The 21,277-nt window shown below is 37.1% G+C and overlaps 1 protein-coding gene across 5 annotated transcripts in view; it reads left to right on the forward strand.

Annotated features, from left to right (window-relative positions):
- Window positions 1-21,277, forward strand: part of USP32 (ubiquitin specific peptidase 32) — a 119,942-nt gene that overhangs the window by 24,901 nt on the left and 73,764 nt on the right. For 4 of the 5 annotated variants that reach the window (XM_034752196.1, XM_034752197.1, XM_034752199.1 and 1 more), the window contains exon 4: window positions 7,671-7,830. In XM_034752196.1, the coding sequence (XP_034608087.1) occupies window positions 7,671-7,830 (160 nt within the window). Of the gene's footprint in view, window positions 1-7,670; window positions 7,831-17,057; window positions 17,233-21,277 lie in introns of those variants that run through there. The other variant, XM_034752200.1, reaches the window with a different exon arrangement.

Genomic DNA, 21,277 nt, shown 5'->3' on the forward strand with positions numbered 1-21,277 from the left:
TTGAATTTACTGCTTTATTGGACAGTTTATTTTCTTTGCAATATACATGCATGTATGTACATTTTTCAAAAATAACTGTTTAAATACAGTATGTATTCTAAGCTTTAAAAGTTGTAAATCCACATATGCAACTGCCATTGATAGGAACAGACAGGTGTATAAGGAGCAGACAGGGACTGTGCAATGCCCCTGATCATCCAGCACTTACACACATGTTTAACTTTATATGTGTGTTTGCAAGATTTGTGGTTTTACTTGTGGTTAAAACCATGCTGTCAACTATAGTTTAAACAAGGATTTTAACAGGGGTTTCCTTGTCCAGTATGTACAGGGATTATTTTCTTTCTGAGGACAATGGTATAATCTTACTCACAAAAAAGTTGAGGGAATTTCTACTTAGAAGTGTTTTTTTTCTGTTTAAAAATGGTGGTTTTAGCGTGGTTTCAGATAGTCTCCGAGAAGGAAATAGGGTACTAAGAACAACCATGTTGGTTAATTGGAGAATTCAAGACTTTAGTATAAAGATTTGTCTGTTGCATCACTGACTCAGAAAGTGGTCCAGTTAGCACACTCATTGCCCTAAATAGAGTGATCGCATCTGAAAAGAATGCAAGGTATTGATCTTCATCTGGTGGCTGACCACTGGACTATTATGGGAAAAATAAGATTTTTATTTAAAATAATAGTGGAGTATATCATCACTAACATTTGGTTTTAGAGCAAAATTGGGTTTGCATCAAAAGAAAATTAAATTCCCAGCATTATTATACGATATCCTATTGAATTACTGGATTAGGTAACATCTCTCCAGTTTTTTCAAGAGGTGATGTGAAGTCATTAAAAAAAAAAAAGTTGTTTGAGTTTGTTTGGCTTATATGCAAGAGAAATTTCTAGTATTTGTAGATTTATATATGAAGGTGGAAATAAACAGCAGGTAATTCTGATGTAGGTTACTAACTGTATTACCTTATAAATCTCATATGTTTTACATTTAGATTACATATATTAACACTAAACTCACTGATATAGCCATTTAAAATTTGTAAAAGTTTTTTTTAATGTAGTACACTAAAATGTGTTGCCTTTTACACTCCAGTTTGATAAAACATATAACCCTTATGTTCAAGAATACAGCAAATTAAACTTCTTTTCATTAAAATCAGTGGGAGAAAGTCAAGCAACACATTTTCTTTCATATGTAGGAATTAGGTTTTAATGTGTTTTGCCTTTTGTTTCTGATACAGTGTAAATCAAAACAGTTAATTCTGTTTGAAAGTTGATGGAAAGCTCTCTACTTTTCAAAGCATCACCGTCCATTAAAAGGTGCCTTTCCAAAAGCAAATTGATTTCAATTGTCTTTACGAAGCTTTCTAAGTCCCATTGCTAGGTGTGCCTTCTTCCTTTACAAACCTTTCTATGCTAGCTGCAGAAATGAGCAAACAATTGAAAAAGCAACCTTGAAAAAATAAAAATTTAAAATTTAGTCAGATTTTTTTCCCAAACACGTTTTTGATTTTTTAATTCAAGAAATGGCATAGACAGTACAGCAGAAGATGTTTAGCTGACAAGTCATCCAGCAATCACCACAGCAGTTGTTATATTATAAAAATCCTTTCTTCCTTTTTTTTAAACAGTTCAACAGTGCACTTTTGATTAGATTTCTGTTTTTCTTACCACACCCCTTTACTGAAAGTAGTACTGTGCTCTTATAGTACTTTTCATCCTTATAATTCTTAGGAAGTCAGTTCAGGGTTAGGGTTAGAACTAGGAGTTGCCTATGCTCTAAGATATGGGCTTATGGGTCAGACCTCTGCCTATTTCCCACTCCCTTACCCTGTTTCAGCTGATCCTGTTTTTTACAGAAGCTGTGGATTACTCTGATTATATTCCACCCATGTCTTGTGGCGATTCGTGCTCCCTTAAGAATCTTTTAAGCATTTCTCCTATTGGTCAAAAGGTGCCCTATTGAGTGCCTGGATTTTGCCCTCATCTCAAGAAGCTGAGATCCATCCATGCAGAGCTCCTGTTGGCTTTGTGAGGTAGAGAGTAGAGATCGTTTGCCAGGTAGAGCATGTGAAAAATAGGTTAAACTTTCCCACAGAGAGAAGATGGGAGTATCTGAACTTTAGCCCTAATGAGGGAGATTGAGCATTTGACAACAAAAAAGAAATTCTGTGAAATTATGCTGTTAGAAAGGTCAGTACAAATATATCTAAGCACTATTAATTCAAAACCCAGCCAGAAAAAACTACTGAACAAAGATGCAATTCTGAGTCCTCAGAGTTTAGGTCCAGCAAAGAATTCTGTAACTCCGTCTACATAGTGAGATAGTTTGCTGATGAAGAATCCGGAGATAGAATCCTTTTTATTTTTCCAAAACTGCTTGGAGGGGAAATGCACTCTTCTCTTTGACTGGCTGATGTGACATATACCTAGACAGATGAAAATCCTGCTTTCTTAGTACACCTCTACCCCAATATAATGCGACCCGATATAACACGAATTCGGATATAACGCGGTAAAGCAGCGCTCCGGGGAGCGGCGGGGCTGCGCACTCCGGCGGATCAAAGCAAATTTGATATAACGCGGTTTCACCTATAACGTGGTAAGATTTTTTGGCTCCCGAGGACAGCGTTATATCAGGATAGAGGTGTATTTGCTTCTCCTTCGTTGCTTGAAAAATTCATTCCTGCCCTCTATATCCAGACAAGGAAATGAAGTACCTACTGAGTCACACAAGGTCTTTTGCTTGCTGGTGGGAGCCCTGTGCACTTTTAACAAATATCAGGGAAGTCTTATGTTTGTGGCGTAGAAACTTTATAGAGCATAACATCTGGATTCTAACAGAAAGCCAGTGTCTTACTAGATCAAGATTAAGTTGCAATAACCTCCTTCCTTAAACATTCCTTAAAATAGGGAACCGGGAATTATCACTGTGGTCATTCCCAGTTCAGCCACTGACTTCTTGCATGACCTTAGACAAGTTCTTTAATCTTTCGATACCTCTTTTTACCCAACATTAAAATGGGTACAACATATATCCACCATTCAAGTGGTTTGAAAGGCTTAATCTTTGCAAAGCAAACTGAGATTCTCACAAAATGGGCATCTGTAGAGCAAAATATTAATCTATATTTCTCTGTCTGGTAACCTTCGTCATCGTTTTTTTTGATTTAGTTGCATTGCTGTCATGTGTTCAGAATCAGAAGACTTCAGACTAGTGAAGCTTAGTCAACTTTTCACATTTCACTGAAAACTGATTTGTATTTTATCCGATGAGAGAAGACTGTCTTACGGCTGTCTGACTTTATTAAAGAGAATGCTTTTGGAGTCCTGGAAGGAAACTGTAGTTGTGGACTGAGTGTCCCTCAACTGATCTGGCAATGATATTATGTTTACTTTATATTTAATTCATAAGTTCTTCATTCTTGGCAGAAGCCACACATTATATGTACACTGCAAAGACCAATCTGGTATTCACTACTTATAAATTGTCCATCTATATCGTATGATGAAGTATATGCTAAAATTAATTTAATAGTGTCCAGAATACTTTATGAAAATATTTCAGAAGGAGAAGAATCTATCTGACTTGATACAGCTTTCCAGTCTTACAAAAATGACTTATATTGATCTTCTTTTGAAATAGAAAAAGTACATCATAACCTTCTCAACTGAATTTACTGGTCTGTTAATCAGACTAGGTCAGTTTGGTACCATACTTTGGATAGTAAGAAAGTTTTATGTTTCTGCTGTGGATCTTCCTTCCCATTGTAAGGCAAATGGATTTACTCTTTTGAGGATAAAAAATGAGGAGTCCTTGTGGCACCTTAGAGACTAATAAATTTATTTGGGCATAAGCTTTTGTGGGCTAGAACCCACTTCATCAGATGTATACAGGAGCAGGTATCAATACATGAAAGGATGGGGGTTTCTTTACCAAGTGTTAGGTCAGTCTAACGAGAGAAATCAATTAATAGCAGGATACCAAAGGAGGAAAAATAACTTTTGAAGTAGTAAGAGAGAGGCCCATTACAGACAGTTGACAAGAAGGTGTGAGTAACAGTAGGGAGAAATTAGTATTGGGGAAATTAAGTTTAGGTTTTGTAATGACCCAACCACTCCCAGTCTTTATTCAGGCCTAATCTGATGGTATCTAGTTTGCAAATTAATTCCAGTTCTGCAGCTTCACGTTGGAGTCTGTTTTTGAGGTTTTTTGACTGACCTAACACTTGGTAAAGCACCAAGGAGAGACCATCTTCATTTCTTCTGTGGGAAAGAGTTATATAACGAAAGTTAATCTTATCTCTTTTCCTAATGCTGTTAGGAAAGCTACCGGTAGTAGAGTTTTCCTGTATTAAGTGTTATCAAATCGTTCTATTGATATTATAGAAAAACTGACCGTCTTTGATTCGAGCCAAGTCATATTCATGTATTTTATTCTAAATACACACTTGAGCAGACCGTCATGTTTTGTTTTCTGCAAAGCTATGCTATATAACCAACTAGTATGTTCACTTTCCAAAGAGTATTGTGTTTGCATCTTAAACTGTGCTTTGTGTAATACGGATTTGCAGTGTGTGTCTGGTGGGAGTGGGGATGGGGAGAAGACTGGGAAAAATCTGCCTCTTTTTTTTTTTTTTTTTTTTTTTTTTTTTCAAACAGGCATGATGTTTTATAGGTCTATTAAAAATTCAGGAAAAAACCTTACTACTATTTAAATAACTTTTGAAGAAAACATTGTATTAGCAGACTATCCATAAAGCTACATGTTTAACTATGATGTTCATACAAGTTGTCAGGTGAAGTTCAGACTTTTAGGAGTAAAATTTCAGCATAATGCCCAAGGATTTAATGACAAACCCATTTAAAATAAGCTGCATGGAGAAATCATCCATTGTGCTAAATCTATGTTCTCTGTTGTGACTGCCTTTCCTAGCAGAGGTGAGAAAAAACTGATCACCTGATGCCCAGAAGTGAAAGACTAATTTGTCCCTCTTGATGCCAATCAGTGAATTCTGTAGTTTGAATATAATAAAACCTCTTGAAAAGCAAAGGACCTGTTATGCTAAAGATAGTTGTAGAGAGTGTCATAGACTAACTACTGCACATGATTTATCATAGATTGAAAAACATTGAAATGAGAGCTCAGAAAGGATGTATAGTTTCAGATGTACAAAACAGTATTTAAAAATGTCAATTCTACCAAAATGTTACTATTTGGATTTACAAACTTTTCTCCACTTATTCTGTTGTTTGAGAGGGGAAAATATAAAATAGAATTCTACTGACATCACTAACATTGCACAGGGTGTAACTCTTACACAACTTGGTCCTTCATCTAGTGAGGTGTGTTAAAAACTAACTTGAGAGATATTAAGTCGACATATTTAATTCTAGAATATAGTCTTGTTTCATTTCCACTTCATTCTGTTTCAGTATGTGCATTTTTTCTAGGCACAGTTGGGAATTACACATAAAGGGAAAATTGAGGTAGCCAGACTCTGTTTTACTAGTCTCCTAGAATATAGCTGAGGGAAATCTACATAATGCATATGAAATATTTTCTTATTACCTCTGAACTACAGAAAGGATACAGGAAAACTTGAATTTTTTGCACAGTTCTGTGTTGAAACAATAGTACAGTGTGTAGCAATTTCAAATAGCATTTGTTTTAAAAACATGCAGGTATTCTTAAAGGGATCTTTCACTTTTCTAAAATTTCTTTTCACTTCCTTTGTCACGTCAGTTCAATTTGTTTGACACAGCAAGCGTGTCTACATGGGGACACCCAGGAAAATTAATTCAAATTAACTAAAGGTGTGAATTTGAAGTGGATTAATTAAACTGCATTAAACCCCACGCTGAACATCCTTATTTAGCATTAAGTGGCCTTAATTGGTTTTAGCTTAATTGACTTTGTACTGCATGTGTAATACAGGAGGGGTGTAGAAAAGGATCCCAAAAATGATTTGAGGGCTCGAGAAAATGTATTACACTGAAAGACACTAAGAGCTCTATCTGATTAATTCATCAGAAAAGATTGAGAAGTGTCTTGATTACATTGTATTACCTTTATGGGGAGAAAATACCAGGTACTAAAGGACTCTGTAATCTATCAGAAAAAGATATAACAAGAACCAGTGGCTGGAATTTTAAACCTGAGAAACGTAGATCAGAAATTAGGCATACATTTTTAACAATCAGGGTGATTAACCATTGGGACAAACTATCGAAGGAAGTGGTGGATTCGCTGTCTCTTGATGTCTTCAGATCAAAACTGGATGCCTTTCTGGAAGATATGCTTCAGTTAAACACACGTTATTGGGTATAACTGAAATTTAATGTCCTGTGATGTGCAGGAGGTTGGAATAGAAGATGTATTTGTCTTTTAAACGCCAAGTCTAAAAAATCCTAAAACTCACCTGGTAACTTTGTCTTCCTTGGCAGATACTTTTGCCAGTGCTGTAAATATATATAAAAATAAAGTATACACTCATGAAGGGCCTGGATTGACAGATGAGAATTTGGTGGTAGATACCCTGAGTATATGAGTGGCAGTCTAATGAACAGATGTGCTTTAAACAGCAGCATGTTTAGAATTTATATGCTGCAAAGCTAACTAAGAGTCATAACAGACAGAAAAACGTACCTGCTTAAAAACATTATCGATAGCGTGCAGCCCACAGAAACTGTTTACAGCTAAATCTCCTTTCTCACTATTTCTTGTAATAAACTATTTTTAGTAATGAACTAGTTTAAAATAATTTACTTTATCATAATAGCAGAGAAACCATTTAGGTATTTTTTAGTCTTTAATATTTTTTAGCCTTTTAGATAAGGAACCCAAGACCTGGCCTGCTTGTGGTCATTAAGGATTCCAAGGAACTCTTGGTGGTGTCAACCTAGGGGTCCTAACCAGATTCCAGCTTGGATAGTGACATTCTGTCTACCTCAGTCTTCCTTGCAATTTCAGTGACAGTATTTTTCTTCATTTTGTGCCCTAAACTATTTGTAGTGTTGATACTTTATATTACCCAGCTGCTGTGTTTCACTCTAACGTGGTTGCACTTCAGTGATGGATGAAATCTTCATTGGGTGTGACTTATATATTGATTTATACATATATTGCAAAATATTTTGGAATCAATGGGGTCAATAGGTGTTGCATAAATCTAATGTGCTGGTTATAGTGACACCCATAAACTTAAGTGGTCCTATTAGTATTTGTCAGTTTTCTACTAATAAAGGGCTTCAGACACTTTCACTGCATGGATGTAACAGGACATATTTTGTGCTCTATAGAATCTATTATCTGGGGTGCTTAGGGTTTTATCAGCTACCATAAAAATACATTAAAGTTGATTTAAAAAAAATCAACCTTGTGAGTGGTAGGAAAGTAGTATCCTTATTACACTGAGAGAAATGTGTTTAAGTGACTTTACCAAGGCCGCACTGAGTCAGTAGCAGAGTTGGAATGGAACCCAGGGCTCTTACTTTCTCAGTCTAGTGGTAGATTTCAGGGCAACGTGGAAGAATTGACATGGTCCCATGGACATTGTTTCAGTACTTGTTTTAGCATTCATTCATACAGCTTGATATTTCATGTTTACTATTGTTCCAGGAGAAGAGGAGAGTGACTTACTCAGTTTTCCTTCCTTTTATTGTAGGGTGAAAAGGTAAACTATGAAAAGTTTAAGAATTGGTTATTGCAGAACAAAGATGCTTTCACGTTCTCTCGTTGGCTGCTATCTGGAGGAGTGTATGTTACACTCACTGATGATAGTGACACCCCTACCTTCTATCAAACTCTGGCCGGAGTCACACACTGTAAGTAATTGGCTTTTTTTTGCTGTGTAAATGGGTATCTTTCTTATAGATCTGGCTTTTGCTAACCTGAGTTCATAACACTTAACTTTTGCCTCTTTTTGTGGTCATTCAACAAATCGCTACTGCTCTGTTAAGTTAAGCTACATACAGTTGCACTGTTGAGGAAGGTTATTTGTTGCCCAAGCTAAAAAAAATAAATTGTTTTTTAGGGGAAACAGTACTGAGGTTACAAGACTTGTTTTAATGGATGTCAACTAAGTATGTTTTTTTAAATGTTGCAATGTGCCAAATGGAAAATATATTTTCCGTGTAGCTTCCTTTTTCTAATGAACTTAAACAAAAAGTCTTATTAATTTGATTCCCTTTTATGTGCACCAAGAATCACAAATATCAGCGTAGATCTATAAATAATATTTTATAAATGTCACTGGTATCTCTTAATGTTTGCATTTCTTGGTGCAGTGAACAGTGTTTTAGCTTTAGTTTATATCTATCACTATAAATAGAGTGAAACCCGGTCTGTACTTGCATATAGGAAAGATCTCCAAAGAAATGTAGATGGAACTCTTTCTCCGAGTCCATCCTGAAGTAATACTAGGGCCATTTTGATTATGTGAGGTGCTGTTTTTTAGATCGGATGTCAAATCAAAGCCTAATTCGTTTACATTATGCTTACCCAAAATTTCTCTTCGTTTCAATTGAATTTATTCTTCTACTTTTAAAAACTGCATGTATTACAGCTACCTCTGGAGCAACATTTAAGTGGTAGATAAATAATCCTCGTGTAAAGTTTTCAAAGGACTTAAGTATCATTTAGGACAGGAAGGATAATCTTTGGTCAGGCTGCTCCCAAATGTCTTAACCACATCTGGTTCATTTTGCTGTTCTGCCACAGACTTCGTGTGTGACCTTGAGCAAGTTATTTAATCTCTGTGCCTCAGTATCTAAACTGTAAAATTATGTATAGTCTGTTTACTTAAATTTAAATAACTCCCATAAAAGCTCCTATTCTGAGCTCTAGGTGCCCTTGGCATCAGCACATAGCTTTGATTGTTGTTGATTATCCAATGGCATGTTTTCTCCTCAAATACATACAACTGCGAGGCACCAACGTGTAATACAAACATTTACATTGTGTTAATGACTAGAGATCTCAGCTGAGATTGGGGTTCCAGAAGCCGCCAAGAGTTTATAGTCTGAACAGGAAAGATACACAAAGGGTGGGAGAGGAAACAAAGGCACATAGTAGAAATGACTTAGCTAAGGTCACATGACATGTCAGCAGTGGTAGAGCTGAATAGATCTCTTGAGTCCCAATCCGGTGCCCTATCCATTGAATCGTACTACCTCTCTCAACCAAATCAAAATCTACTGTCCCCCCAATATCCAAAGAAAACGTCTCAATATTCCCCCCCCCCCCCCCAAACACCTATTCTGACTTCGACATTGCCCAGATGGTTTCACTTTCAGGACATGCTGCAGACCAAGGTAGGGGAGGGGCTTTGAGGATCATACTTGTTCTATATCAAAGGGTGTTCATAGGATATGTTAGTGTTTGTGAGGTGTTCAGATACTATGGTCATGTGAGGGCATAAGTAATTTCATTGGTTCTTCAGGATCAGTGTTCCCTATTAAAAAATAAAATGGAATGAAGCTGCTCATACTGTGTTTTTGTGTATTTATCCTTGCATCTTGAAGAAGCCAAGTAGTTTGTTTATACTAGGTCTTGTGAAAATTATGAGCAACATGGAATGTGCTGGTGGAGATTGTAAACTGCATTAAGTAAAGATGTGTGGAAGGTAGCCACTTTTGGCAATTTGTGAGTGAGAAGTCAACCCAGTCACAGGCTCTTTAAAAATCCAAGTTATGTCCACTTCCCTTAAACTAAATACCAGCCACCAGATTTGCGAACTCTGGCACTTGCACTTCTTCCAGTAGAATGTATGGCTGCATGAATGGTAACCAATGCTCTATGTAGTCTGAGGAAGCTGGAACTACATCCTGCAGTAAGGGTCTGGGATTCTGTATCACCAGAGCAGCAAACTAGAGTCCTTTCTCGAGTAGATGCAGCTTTGTATTTATACTTAGCTGTGTGCATGCCCAGGACAGTGGAGATGGAGAACTCTGCTTATGAGTACCTGCCGGGCAGCGCTCGTGCCCTGTGGCCCTTGCCCCTTTCCTGCCACATAAGGGTGGTGCCAGTCCAAGCTCCTTGGTTCCTTCTCACTGCCCATGGCTAGAGTCCCAGCTTTCAGTCTCAGTTTCTGAGAAACATTTCCTTGTAGGTAGTTGTTAGTAGCACCTTAGGTTACATTTTTTATTTAGTATAATATTAGTTAGAGTAGTTGGCTGTCCTGTGTGATGCCCTCACCAGGGTTCAAGCTTGTCCGTTGTGTAGGGTGGCCAGCCCTAACAGTGATCCCCGCATGTGGTGCTTGCGGTATCTCAGCAAAGAACACATCAGAGAGTGGTATCCATCTGCTGGTCGTTCACAGAGAGAACTCAGGTGACGAGGGACTTGCGGCTGAAGCAGCACCTGCTGGAGCAGGTCATGAGGCCCACTTTATCATCGAGGACCTCATCTGATTGGCAGTCACCTTTGGATCTGGCAAGTGATGTCACTCCATGCTCAGGCTCTGGCATTTCCCCCAGGAGGAAGAGGGGTCGTTCTCTCTTCTGGTACAGTGAGGAAGAGCTCACATAAAATGAATCGGGACCATTCCAGGGCTCAGGGAGGCTCCTACTCATTTTCTAAGAGGAGTGCTGACTGGCACCATTCTTTCTCTGGCACATGGAATGGAGGATGTCCATCTAACTGCTCCCCTGTGCCACTAAGTCTGGTTCCAGCCATAGGGCATCTGTTCAGGTTGGTGCCGAAATCATCGGTACTAGCACTGGCTGTTTCAATGCTAGCAGCATATCAAGCAGCATTAGACCTGTGTTGCATCTCAGTACTAGACTCTCTACTGGTTCCAGAGTTCCCTGGTGCCATAGCGTCTACTGCCTCACCCTCCGTTGTGCCCTTGGCACCTTCTGGCTGCATCACAGGGATTGTTAGCACCACAGCTCGCACTGTTTGGGCCTGAAATGGTGGAGTTGAGGTGAATTCTAGCCCCCTCTACATTGGTGCATCCTTTGGCACCGTCGTTGTCTTGGCAGCAGATTCCTTCATCGAGTTTGGTACTCCCCTTAGCCTCAGTACTGGTGCCTTTCCCAGTACTGGGTGGGAGAGTGTCTCATTTGGTACTGCCAGTGCCAAGCCCCCATTCCTCTTCAGCACCAGTACCTTCCCTGTATTGGGCGTCAGAGGAGTCTGTTTGCCCCATTGGGGTTGGCTCCCCCATTGTCACTAGAGAGTCTCTGGGATTCTTCAAGATCCATGTCAGGGTCATCTTCCCCTTCATCATCAGATGGGCGCCAGAGATTGCCCTTGGATCCCACTGGTATTGAGTATAGGCATCTGTCCTACCGTCAGACCAAGGGCTCTTGGCCAGGTGTCTGTTGTCTCCCAATGCCTTATCCGTATGCCTAGTGGCCTCCAGGAACCAAGGAGCATCACAAGGATTCCAAGAAGTCCCATTCCTTGACCTGTTCCAGAGCAAGATTACCGGTCCTGATGGTGGCTCCCACTCCCTAACCATCTCAGCTGCAAGTGACCCTAAGCCCGTTCCCCCAGGAACCTCCAGGGCTTTTCCAACCACATCCTGTGGTGCAAGAACAGGACCTATTGCTGGCGCAACAAACGGCCTCCTCATCCTCCCTGGACAGCTCTACTGTGCTGAAATCTTCCTCTCCTTTGGTGCCTGAGGACTTTAAAATGTATCAGGATCTCCTGAGGCGTATGGCTGCTACCTTCCCATTCACAGGAAGTCAGCGTTTTCAAATCCTGTGGCAGCGAGGTACATGAAAGGAATCACTTGTTTCCACCTCCTGGTTAAAGAGCTGATTCCTTTGTGGAACCTTAATATTGTCTTAGCAGCTCTTATGGGGCTTCCCTTTGAGCCTCTGCCAGCTTCTTCTTTCTCCTCTTTATGTCAGAAAACTGCTTTTCCTTGTGGCACACACCTGCATCACATCTCAAAGAATAACAGTTACAGTGATTCAGCCACATGTAGGATTTGAGCTATGAATCTTGTAGCTTAAAATCCTATATATGGCTTTGACCATATAAAATTGACTCAAACTGTGGAATACACAGCTGCGTAGCAAAGAAGTTAAGCTGTAGTTAATTTAATCTAAACAGTTACAGGTGGGTAATGCTTTTTTCTGCAGCTGCTTTAATTGCGCATAGAGATTTTTAGTTAAATATGAAAAAAAGTATAATAAACCAGTAGCGTACCCCTTTTATTTATTTTTTTAATATTAAATGCAATTTATTTAATGTTCCCAGATTATCAGTTTTCAATATTTCACCCCCTCCAGCTTAGTTTTTGCCTTTGGTTTTCAACTGTTTCCCTTGTGTTTTGGACTGCAGCCTTGCACAAGAAACTTAATAGAGGAGGTTTCCTTTGTGCATGCCCTTTAAGCAGGGCCCCAAGTAGGACTGGCTCTATACCATTCCCCCAGATTCCTTGTTTTAGGCTCCCTTCACCTCCTTATCATTGAAGCTGAATAATTTTCACTTTTCTGATAACTATGTGAAATTCCTAAAAAAAAAAAAAAAAAAAAAAAAAAGTCTAATACACAAGTACTGTAATTAAAAAGGTGAACAGTAGAGAGAGAGAAAAGAGCAGACTAAGTCAAATTAATAGGATACGTAGCATAACTAGGCTGACTCTTTAAAAAAATTTGTCTAGATAAGCTCATCTTGCATTTGGTTGTACTAAAGTTCTTTTGGGTGTGTGTGTGTGTGTGTGTACTCACCATTGTCTATCAAAATCGCAACTTTTAACAATTACTTTGGCCTCTATCAAATCCCCTATGTCACAAGTATCTCTATTTATAGGCTGTTGAACTCCTTTGATTGTGAAGGTTTATCATACTAGGGTGAGGTTATATTAATATTTCAACGCGGTAATGTCTGGTTTGGTTGGTTGTACTTCTGGAGGAAGTGAAATAGACTCTGTTTTCCATTTAATGATTCTTGTCCCCTTCACGTTCGAGTGATACCTTTCAGATGTCTTAGGTGTTCAGCTACACAATCTCAATTCCGGTTTACCAGTTCCGCCTTTGCAGATATTCCCTCCCCACCCCCCAAAAAATCCCAACAGCAACCCTCTACTCAAAAATGTTGACATTTTTTTGCTAGATTTAATTGATGGTGCTTTGATATGGTAATTGTCTTGACTGAAAGTGTTAATCTTAAAACCAGCTTGTTCTCTGCCTATTAAAAACAGAAGAGTTAACACTGGTAAAATTTTAATCTGTTTGTTTCACTGCCAAAGGTTTTTTTATATTAACAGAGGAGCGTTGCAGAAAGTGTCCTGGGAGAAACTTGAGCCTTGACTTCAATTTTCTTTAGGAATTTTCAAGCTGTGTTGACTATACCATAGTAGCTTGTGCTGTTAGCTGTAGCTACAAGTTCCACTGGGAAAGGTAGCAGGATTTTGAAGCATCATCAAATATTTATTTGTTGTGAAATTTAGAAACTTTACTGGGTGTTTCAGCAAGAATAAGAAATAGTATTTCCTTCGTTAGGATTAAAAGAAACCAAAAAAACAACAAACAAAAAAAACATGTATTTAAAAAGTACACTAGGTGATTCAGCCACATGTAGGATTTGAGCTATGAATCTTGTAGCTTAAAATCCTATATATGGCTTTGACCATATAAAATTGACTCAAACTGTGGAATACACAGCTGCGTAGCAAAGAAGTTAAGCTGTAGTTAATTTAATCTAGTAAACCCACATAATTACTAAGAATAGGTTGTAGTTTCAGGATAAAATTGAAATACAAATTTTGTCAATTATTTACCTAGTAAGTATAGCAAATGAGGATGAGAAAAAGAAAAAGTTCCAGGGCTGTAAATATCCCATCAAATATTGGAATGTGGAAAATTGACTAGAACATACTGATGACAACCAGAAAAAGGTAAACTATTCTGCCGCTGACTGTTGTGCACTATTTCTTTTCTATGATGCTGTTGATGATTTCCCTAGTGGTCCCAAAGGTCAAAAAGAAATGTCATTGTGTGATTTACACAATACAAATTCAGCAGGAATGAAAATATAAATGGGTTGACTAGTTTGGAGATGATTGTATCAGAGCATGAATATTCTTTGTTCTGATATGCACAGAGTGTAACTCAACTTCATTATTCTTTAGCAGAGATTATTTTAACCATGTGTTCTTAATACAGTTGCCCTCATAAAATGAGTACTGCTTTTTCCTGTGAGTGGAGACCGACTTTGGTGCTTTTTGCTTGGATATTTGCCTTTGGAGTGGACAAGTCACTGAAAGGATATTTAAAAAACAAAAGTAAATTCTGTTAGCCAAGTATAATGCAAAGTTGCTTATTTTCAATTCTGTTGTAATGTAATCAGTGAAACTTTCTAACCAAGGTTTGCCTATTTCCTGGATGCGAACACCCAGCTGTTATTTCATAGGATGCCCTCTGCAGGTACATTTTTTAAACAGGCTCCAAACGTTCTCCCCTCTTATTTTCCATTAAACTTCTTGAATAATGTGGCATGGACATGAAAAATTGCTGTGATAAAAATAGTGGAAGTTATTAACATTGATTTAGAAACACACAGCAAATGTTTATTGTAAAGCATCAGTGACTCCATTTAGATTTGTTTAATGAGCCACGATATCAAGGAAACATAAAAAGAATTACAATTTTTCACTTGTAAATAACATTTATGTTTGAATGCAGATGAGTTTAATTACATTTCTCAGCACAATTATAAATGAAATTTTGAAGTCACGGTAAGTTGCACACACTTGCCATTTTTAATCAAATTTTGTTCCATTTCACCTAAATCATAAATATTCTACAATGGTAATTATTTCAGTCGAAAGCTACCAGAGTAATTTTGTGATTTAATTTTATAGGGTTTAAAAGATGTTTTGGGATAAGAAGAGAGAAACTTTTAGGGGTGTGTGTGTGTGTGTGTGTGTGCAGTGGTTTGAGGAATATAACACTCTCCTCCTAGTGAACAAACTTTAAATGTCTCTCAGTTGTGGAGTATAAGACTGTGTATTCCATACCTCTTGATTTTTAACATGATTTTATTGAATACTGAATGTAAGAGTAATAAGCATATAAGCAAGGCTCTAATCCTGTCAAGGAGTTCTAGCGACACCATAAATCAGGAGTGGAGCTTAGCTGCAGTGTCAACAGGTCTCTTAATTGGCATTTCTTTGTTTAACATTATTGCATATCTCTCTTTAATAATGTATGGTTTTATATTTAAAACACTGTTTACATTCCACAGTCTACAAAGCAGTGTTAAGAATCAGGAAGTATATAATAACTTATTCTGCACTCCAAACAGAAGAAAATTCAGATGCTGGCCAAGTGCTCAGTGGGAAGAGAATGTAATACCCCTCAAATCACTGCAAATAATTAATCATTGCAAATGAAGTTTCTAACATTGTATGGCACTCCCAAGAACCAAATACAGTATTTCATGTGGCATTCTTCGCCACATGAGACTTCACTAGGCGACACACCTAGGCAGTTCAGTACTTTACTCTGGCAGCAGGGTTAGAACAGAGATGCTCCTGCTCCAAAAGCATAGGCACCTACCACTTGGTCTAAAGGGAAACTTTCGTTAGCTGTTCTCAGTATAGGGCCTTATCACTGAAGTTCTAACGCCTTCTATACTGGTCAACTCACTATTAATATAACAGTATGCCATTTAATACCGCTTTGCTTTTTACTCCAGTGTTTTAGCCTTCTGTGTTGGTACATGGATTATGAATGCCTATAATTCTTTAGTTACAGTTAAATAAATTGTTTTCTACTTTTCCTCCTATACTTGTTCCTTTACTCTCTTTTTTTTTTTTTTTGGTAGCACCTACAAGTGCACTAGGTGCTTCTGATTTACTGTGGCTATGCAGAATGGCAATGGTTACTCTTTTTTTAGAGGATGAGTTATCCCTGTAAATGCGCTTAGATCTTTTTAAGTCTGTTGGGGGGTTTTCAAGATGTCTCAATAAATGTACGGTGTGGTTATTGTTTGTTTGGTATGGGTTTACAGTACATGATTGATGAGACCTCAGTATGTTCGGAATATTTATATATAAATATATTGACTCAGGAGCAGGAAAAAATTCTGAGGTAATCCAGTCAGCTAGTTCAATAATGCATTACGCACATGCCGAAATTTAAACTCATGAATAATCCCATCTCTCTTCAGCAATGCACTTGAGCATGTGCTTAAGTTCAAGTGAAGTGCTGCACTCCACCGGATCATTGTCACTATGCATAAGCAAAACTGTTTGGATGACTGAAATTCAAATGAGAATGTACAGCAACTATCCTGATTTAGAGAGTCATTGTTGCATGTACTGCTGCATGTGATATCTGAACAAATAGGAGCAGGTGAGTCTGTGGAAGTATTTTCCGACAAGTCTGATGTTGAAAGTCACTAGTTTCCAGTGAGTGATTACAGAGATCCTCTCTTGACCCTGTGAAATGTCTCAGCAATCCTCTCTGCCCAAAAATTTGGTTAATTTAGCTCGTCTACAAGAGAAGCCTTAGATAAACCACAGAGCTAACCCTCTGACTGAAACACAAATGAGTGGTAAAAGAGAGCATATGTTTGAAACAATGTTTGGTGAAGGGCACTGTTTCTGGAAAGAGTGGGTTTAAAATCCTGTACACTTTTATGCAAAGATATATTAGAATATGGGCCTGTAACAGGAAAGGAAAATGAGATGCCTGAAATTCTTAGTCAGGACATGTTTGTCATCAAGTTAGAGCATTTCTATTCCAAGTGCATATCAATGTTAAGAGGATCTACAACATAGGTGCTTGGATATTAAGATGACTGGCACAGCGTAAGAATCTGAATAAAACAGGAAATATATTCCCTTGCATCTACATCTTGTTTTGCTTGATAATGAAAAGGAAAGGATATTTTAGCAAGCTTTAGGCCAATCTGAAAAACCCCTAACGTGGTTTAATCTTCATCTCACCACCTTGTTATCCTCTTAGCGGCTGGGTCATTGTATGTCACTTTAAGCTGCTCTCTCTGCCGGAGGCCCTAGAATCTTCTGTTAATTTGAAAGTGACAAACAACTGCGTTTGTACAAAAATACTTTTGTTCAGTCATCCGCTGTTTGGGTAGCAGCCCAGCTATTTGGAGACGAAGAGCTGTTTATGTGGATGAGAGCTGGGTTTTACTTGAAGAATATTATGGTGAACAGTAACACAAGACGATCATTAGTTAAAATGTTGGGAATATGGTATGCTTCTGTTGTTGTGAACCAGAGAGAATTGTACCTTTAGGTGGGTAAAAATTAATTGATTTTTAGAGATGTTTTGAAATATTCCATAACATTAGTGTACTTGTATACAATATTTAAGAAGCAGATACAAAACTGTATGAATATGGTCTTAGGTTTTTTCTGTGCATTAATGTGAATAAGTTTCAAACTTCAAACTTTGAAAAATAGATAAAAGGTGGCAAGGGCCTTGACTTATTAAGCTCATATCAGCTGTGAGTAGTTTGTACTCTACGAAGGCTGTAATTTGATATGCACTTGACATTTTTAACATGGCTCTGATTGTAGTTGTTGAACTGCTGTTAAAAATAACTTGCCTTTTAAAGTATTTTACAGATCTAAAAAGTGTTCATCTTTAAAATTAGCCAAAGAAATAAAAAACATTAAGACAAAAAGAATTTAGAGCTATAAACTATCAATGTACTATAACTTTGTGCAAAAACAATGACTATCCTTTTTTATCCTTACCATGCTTTAAATGTATTCCCCACCTAAGAATTTAGATGACCGTAGTAATTTAGGTTAGTATCGAACATAATGAACTGAGAACACACACTTTGGGACTCTGATACCAAAAACTCTTTGGAGCAGGTACTACCACTTATTATATATTTGTACAGGCTCTAGTCTAATGGGGTCTCCAGATATAAGTGTCTCATACTTGAAAAATATATATACATGCTATTTGACCTAGGCTACCAACCTATTGTATTAAATCTCAATGTGTAATAGATGTGTATCTTGGCGTATAAGGCTAGAATCACCAAACATTTATGAAGTGTATACTTACACAAAAAGGTTAAAAATATACAGCGTGGTTGTATAGTTGCTGTGCCCAGAAATTTTGCATCTATATTTTCATTCAAGGCTGTTGCTATATTGTGTTTTCCTTGTATATAGAAAATAAATTCCTGTCTGTTTCATCATTAACAACATTGTTAATTTGGTAGCCCAACTCCTTTAAGACCTGATTCAACACCCATTAAAGTCAATGGAAAGATTCCTGTTGACCTGAATGATTAGTATTTTGTATTTGGAGAACCAAGATGTAAAATTCTTTATCCATCTGACTGTTATTTAGGAGACACTGATATTTCAGATGTTGTACATATTGTGCAAAATCTTTTACTGTGTTCATTATTTTCAATTACAAAAAACAATACAATGACGACGTACTGTAAATTGCACAAAATAAATAGCAGATATGAAACAGTGCTAAGGATTAAAGCCACAAAAAGTAGATAACTCAGAATTAATGACCGAGGACTACAAATATCGGGGCCTGCATCTTCAGAGGTTACTGGTGATTTTGGTGCCCAATTTTTGGGTGCTTAACTTGAGACTCCTTCAAGAGAGACTGTGTTTTCAGAGGATAAATGCTTAACCATTGTAAAAAGTGGTTTTTAAATTGGGCACCCAGTTAAAAAAAAAATAGATCATGGGAGGCATTTAAGTTAAAAATAATAATAATAATAATAAAAAATAACATGAAATTACAACATAAAGTAAAAAATATAAGAAGGAATATATCCTGTGCATTGCAGTTGGATTTATAAGGTTATATGCACAGAAGTTTATTGAAGAATTTTGGACAGTCTAATCACTAACCCTCTCAGACTACATGTCCACATGTATTGTAATCAATAATCCTTCAATTTTATATAAGTGAAATTGATGGAGAATTCTACAAAGCATGATTATTTTGTAAATGAAGAATGTTCTACTTTGTTTTATTTTTGGTTTCTAAAATATATAATGTGTGTACTTGGACTTGTCTGGCTGGTGTTACCTGTGTAGCAGATTTCATATTCATTTTATTAGTAATCTTTTTAAAGATGACAGTTTGAAAACAATCTTTTCAGTGACCTTGCTGATCAAAGCACTGCTTGACAAAAATGCAGATAAAACATTAGTTGGTAATCATTCTTTTCCAAGGTTAAATTGGCACAAGCAATTAAGATAACTTTGAAGAAACCAAGTATGCTAAACATGTTTGTTTGTTTTTTTAAATGAAACACAAGCCATTTTAAGTTTCCTTTATTTTTGTATCTTATCAGTCAATTTACCCAATAGTCCTTAATTAAACATAAGTGTTGCAGATGCCTCAATAAGCACTTTTATGTTGCCACTACCTACTCTTCTTAGACAGTAGATGTTTAGACATTGTGTTAACTTCCTGATCCTTTCTTATGTAATTGTCAAGTGTTACCAGCCACCCATTAGATCATGCATCAAAACTGGCCGGCTTGTTATACTTATATAGTTCCTTATTTCTAAATAAGGGTAGGTTAAAAGAAAAGGAACTAATCTATATGCTGTTTTTAGCTCCTTAAGTAAATAGTGTTTGCATGACTTCTAGCAATCAAAGAAAACTAGGGACAACATACATGCAGAAAAATGTTCATAGAAAGCATAAACTTGTCTTTTTCATTATCTAAATAATCAGAGAAGTGAGGTTTTTTTACCCACGAAAGCTTATGCCCAAATAAATCTGTTAATCTTTAAGTTGCCACCGGACTCCGTGTTGTTTTTGTGGATACAGACTAACACAGCTATCCCCGATACAGAGAAATTGATGTTACTCTTCAATTTTCTACACTTGCTCAAAACTTTTTTTTAATTTTTATTTATTTATTTTATTTATTTTATTTATTTTTATTTTTTAACTCTCTCACACAGGGTAGCCCATTTCTTCTAACCTGTTCTTCTCTCGAACATTTACTTTTGGTTTTTGAAGCTACAAGAAACGTAGAAAAATTTAATACTCTGCTCCTTCCGAGACCTCTTCTCAATACACCAGCACATTTAAACCTGTAAGAAGAATACACCTTCCCTCAGCTGTGTCTTCTCTCCTCCTGACAGATGCTCCCCTGTCTGTTTTGATCTCTAATAATCTTAGACCTGTATCTTGGTGAGTTAGCTGCCTGACAATCCAATAATGTCATTCTTTAGAATGTCCCAGATCTTAATTCTTTGTTCTATCACAGTTGAGTATTCTAGGGAAACTCAGGAGACTACTTGCAGCTATAATAGTTTGAAAACATGTAGTTTACCTATTTTTTTGCCTCTTGATTCATAACTAGAATCACCTTCTTTTGTATGTTGTGTATATACTCAGGTGATACGGAGGATAAAGGCAAGGACGCGTGCCTAGAATTTTCACTGGCAAATTACAGGGAAAATAACTTGTACTTACAGGCACACCTAAATCTCTCATCCTGGAAGAGAGAAACCCACTCTACTATGAAACACCTCTGAGCTGGAAGGACATTTAGGTTGTTGCCATACAGCAGGCATGCAGAACATCCTGTTTTTCTTCTAGGCACTAAGTGCAACCATTTTGCATGCGCATACCCAGGATGCAAAATGCTTTCACAATGCGCTCTGGAAACAATCTGAGAGGTTTGGGTGTGATCTTGCTCTTTCCAGAGAGCTCAATTTTTGTGCAACACAAATTTTTTATTCATGTTTTTAAAGGGAAAGGATAAACCTACATTAAATGAAGGTATTTGCTTTTAAACTAATCTTCGGCGTGACTGCTTTAAGCAAATGAATTGTGGGTCTCTTCTGTCAAAACACTGTCATCTTTTGTAATTTTGTGGTTTGACACCCACAAGGATTTTTGTTTTTGTTTGAGACAAATCCTCTTATTCCAGGTTGTCCACTGTTTTTACTTCTCTGGATACATTTCATGGACTGCAGTGGAATATAAATATGCATTTCCCATTTTCTATATTGGAAGCTGACTCTCTTATGATTGTCTGAATTGAACAACATTAAATTTCAAACTTATGTTCATCTTTGGCTGCTCACCCTAATGAACCACATCTCTAGTTTATGAGGTGATAGCCTGTAGTTTTGGAATTAAAATTTTTAACTTTGTCAAGTAACTCATTTATTCTACCTTATTGGAATTGTGTATTTTGAAGCCAAAGTTCTAAAGATGAAATTTGGTGCTTTTTTTTTTTTTTTTTAGTTGAGGTAGGTTGTTACGGAATCACCTAAATATTGTATTTAATTTCTATAAACCCTAAGATATTTTTACAATT

Source organism: Trachemys scripta, chromosome 18 (genome assembly GCF_013100865.1).
Source record: "Trachemys scripta elegans isolate TJP31775 chromosome 18, CAS_Tse_1.0, whole genome shotgun sequence".
NCBI lineage: Eukaryota > Metazoa > Chordata > Testudines > Emydidae > Trachemys > Trachemys scripta.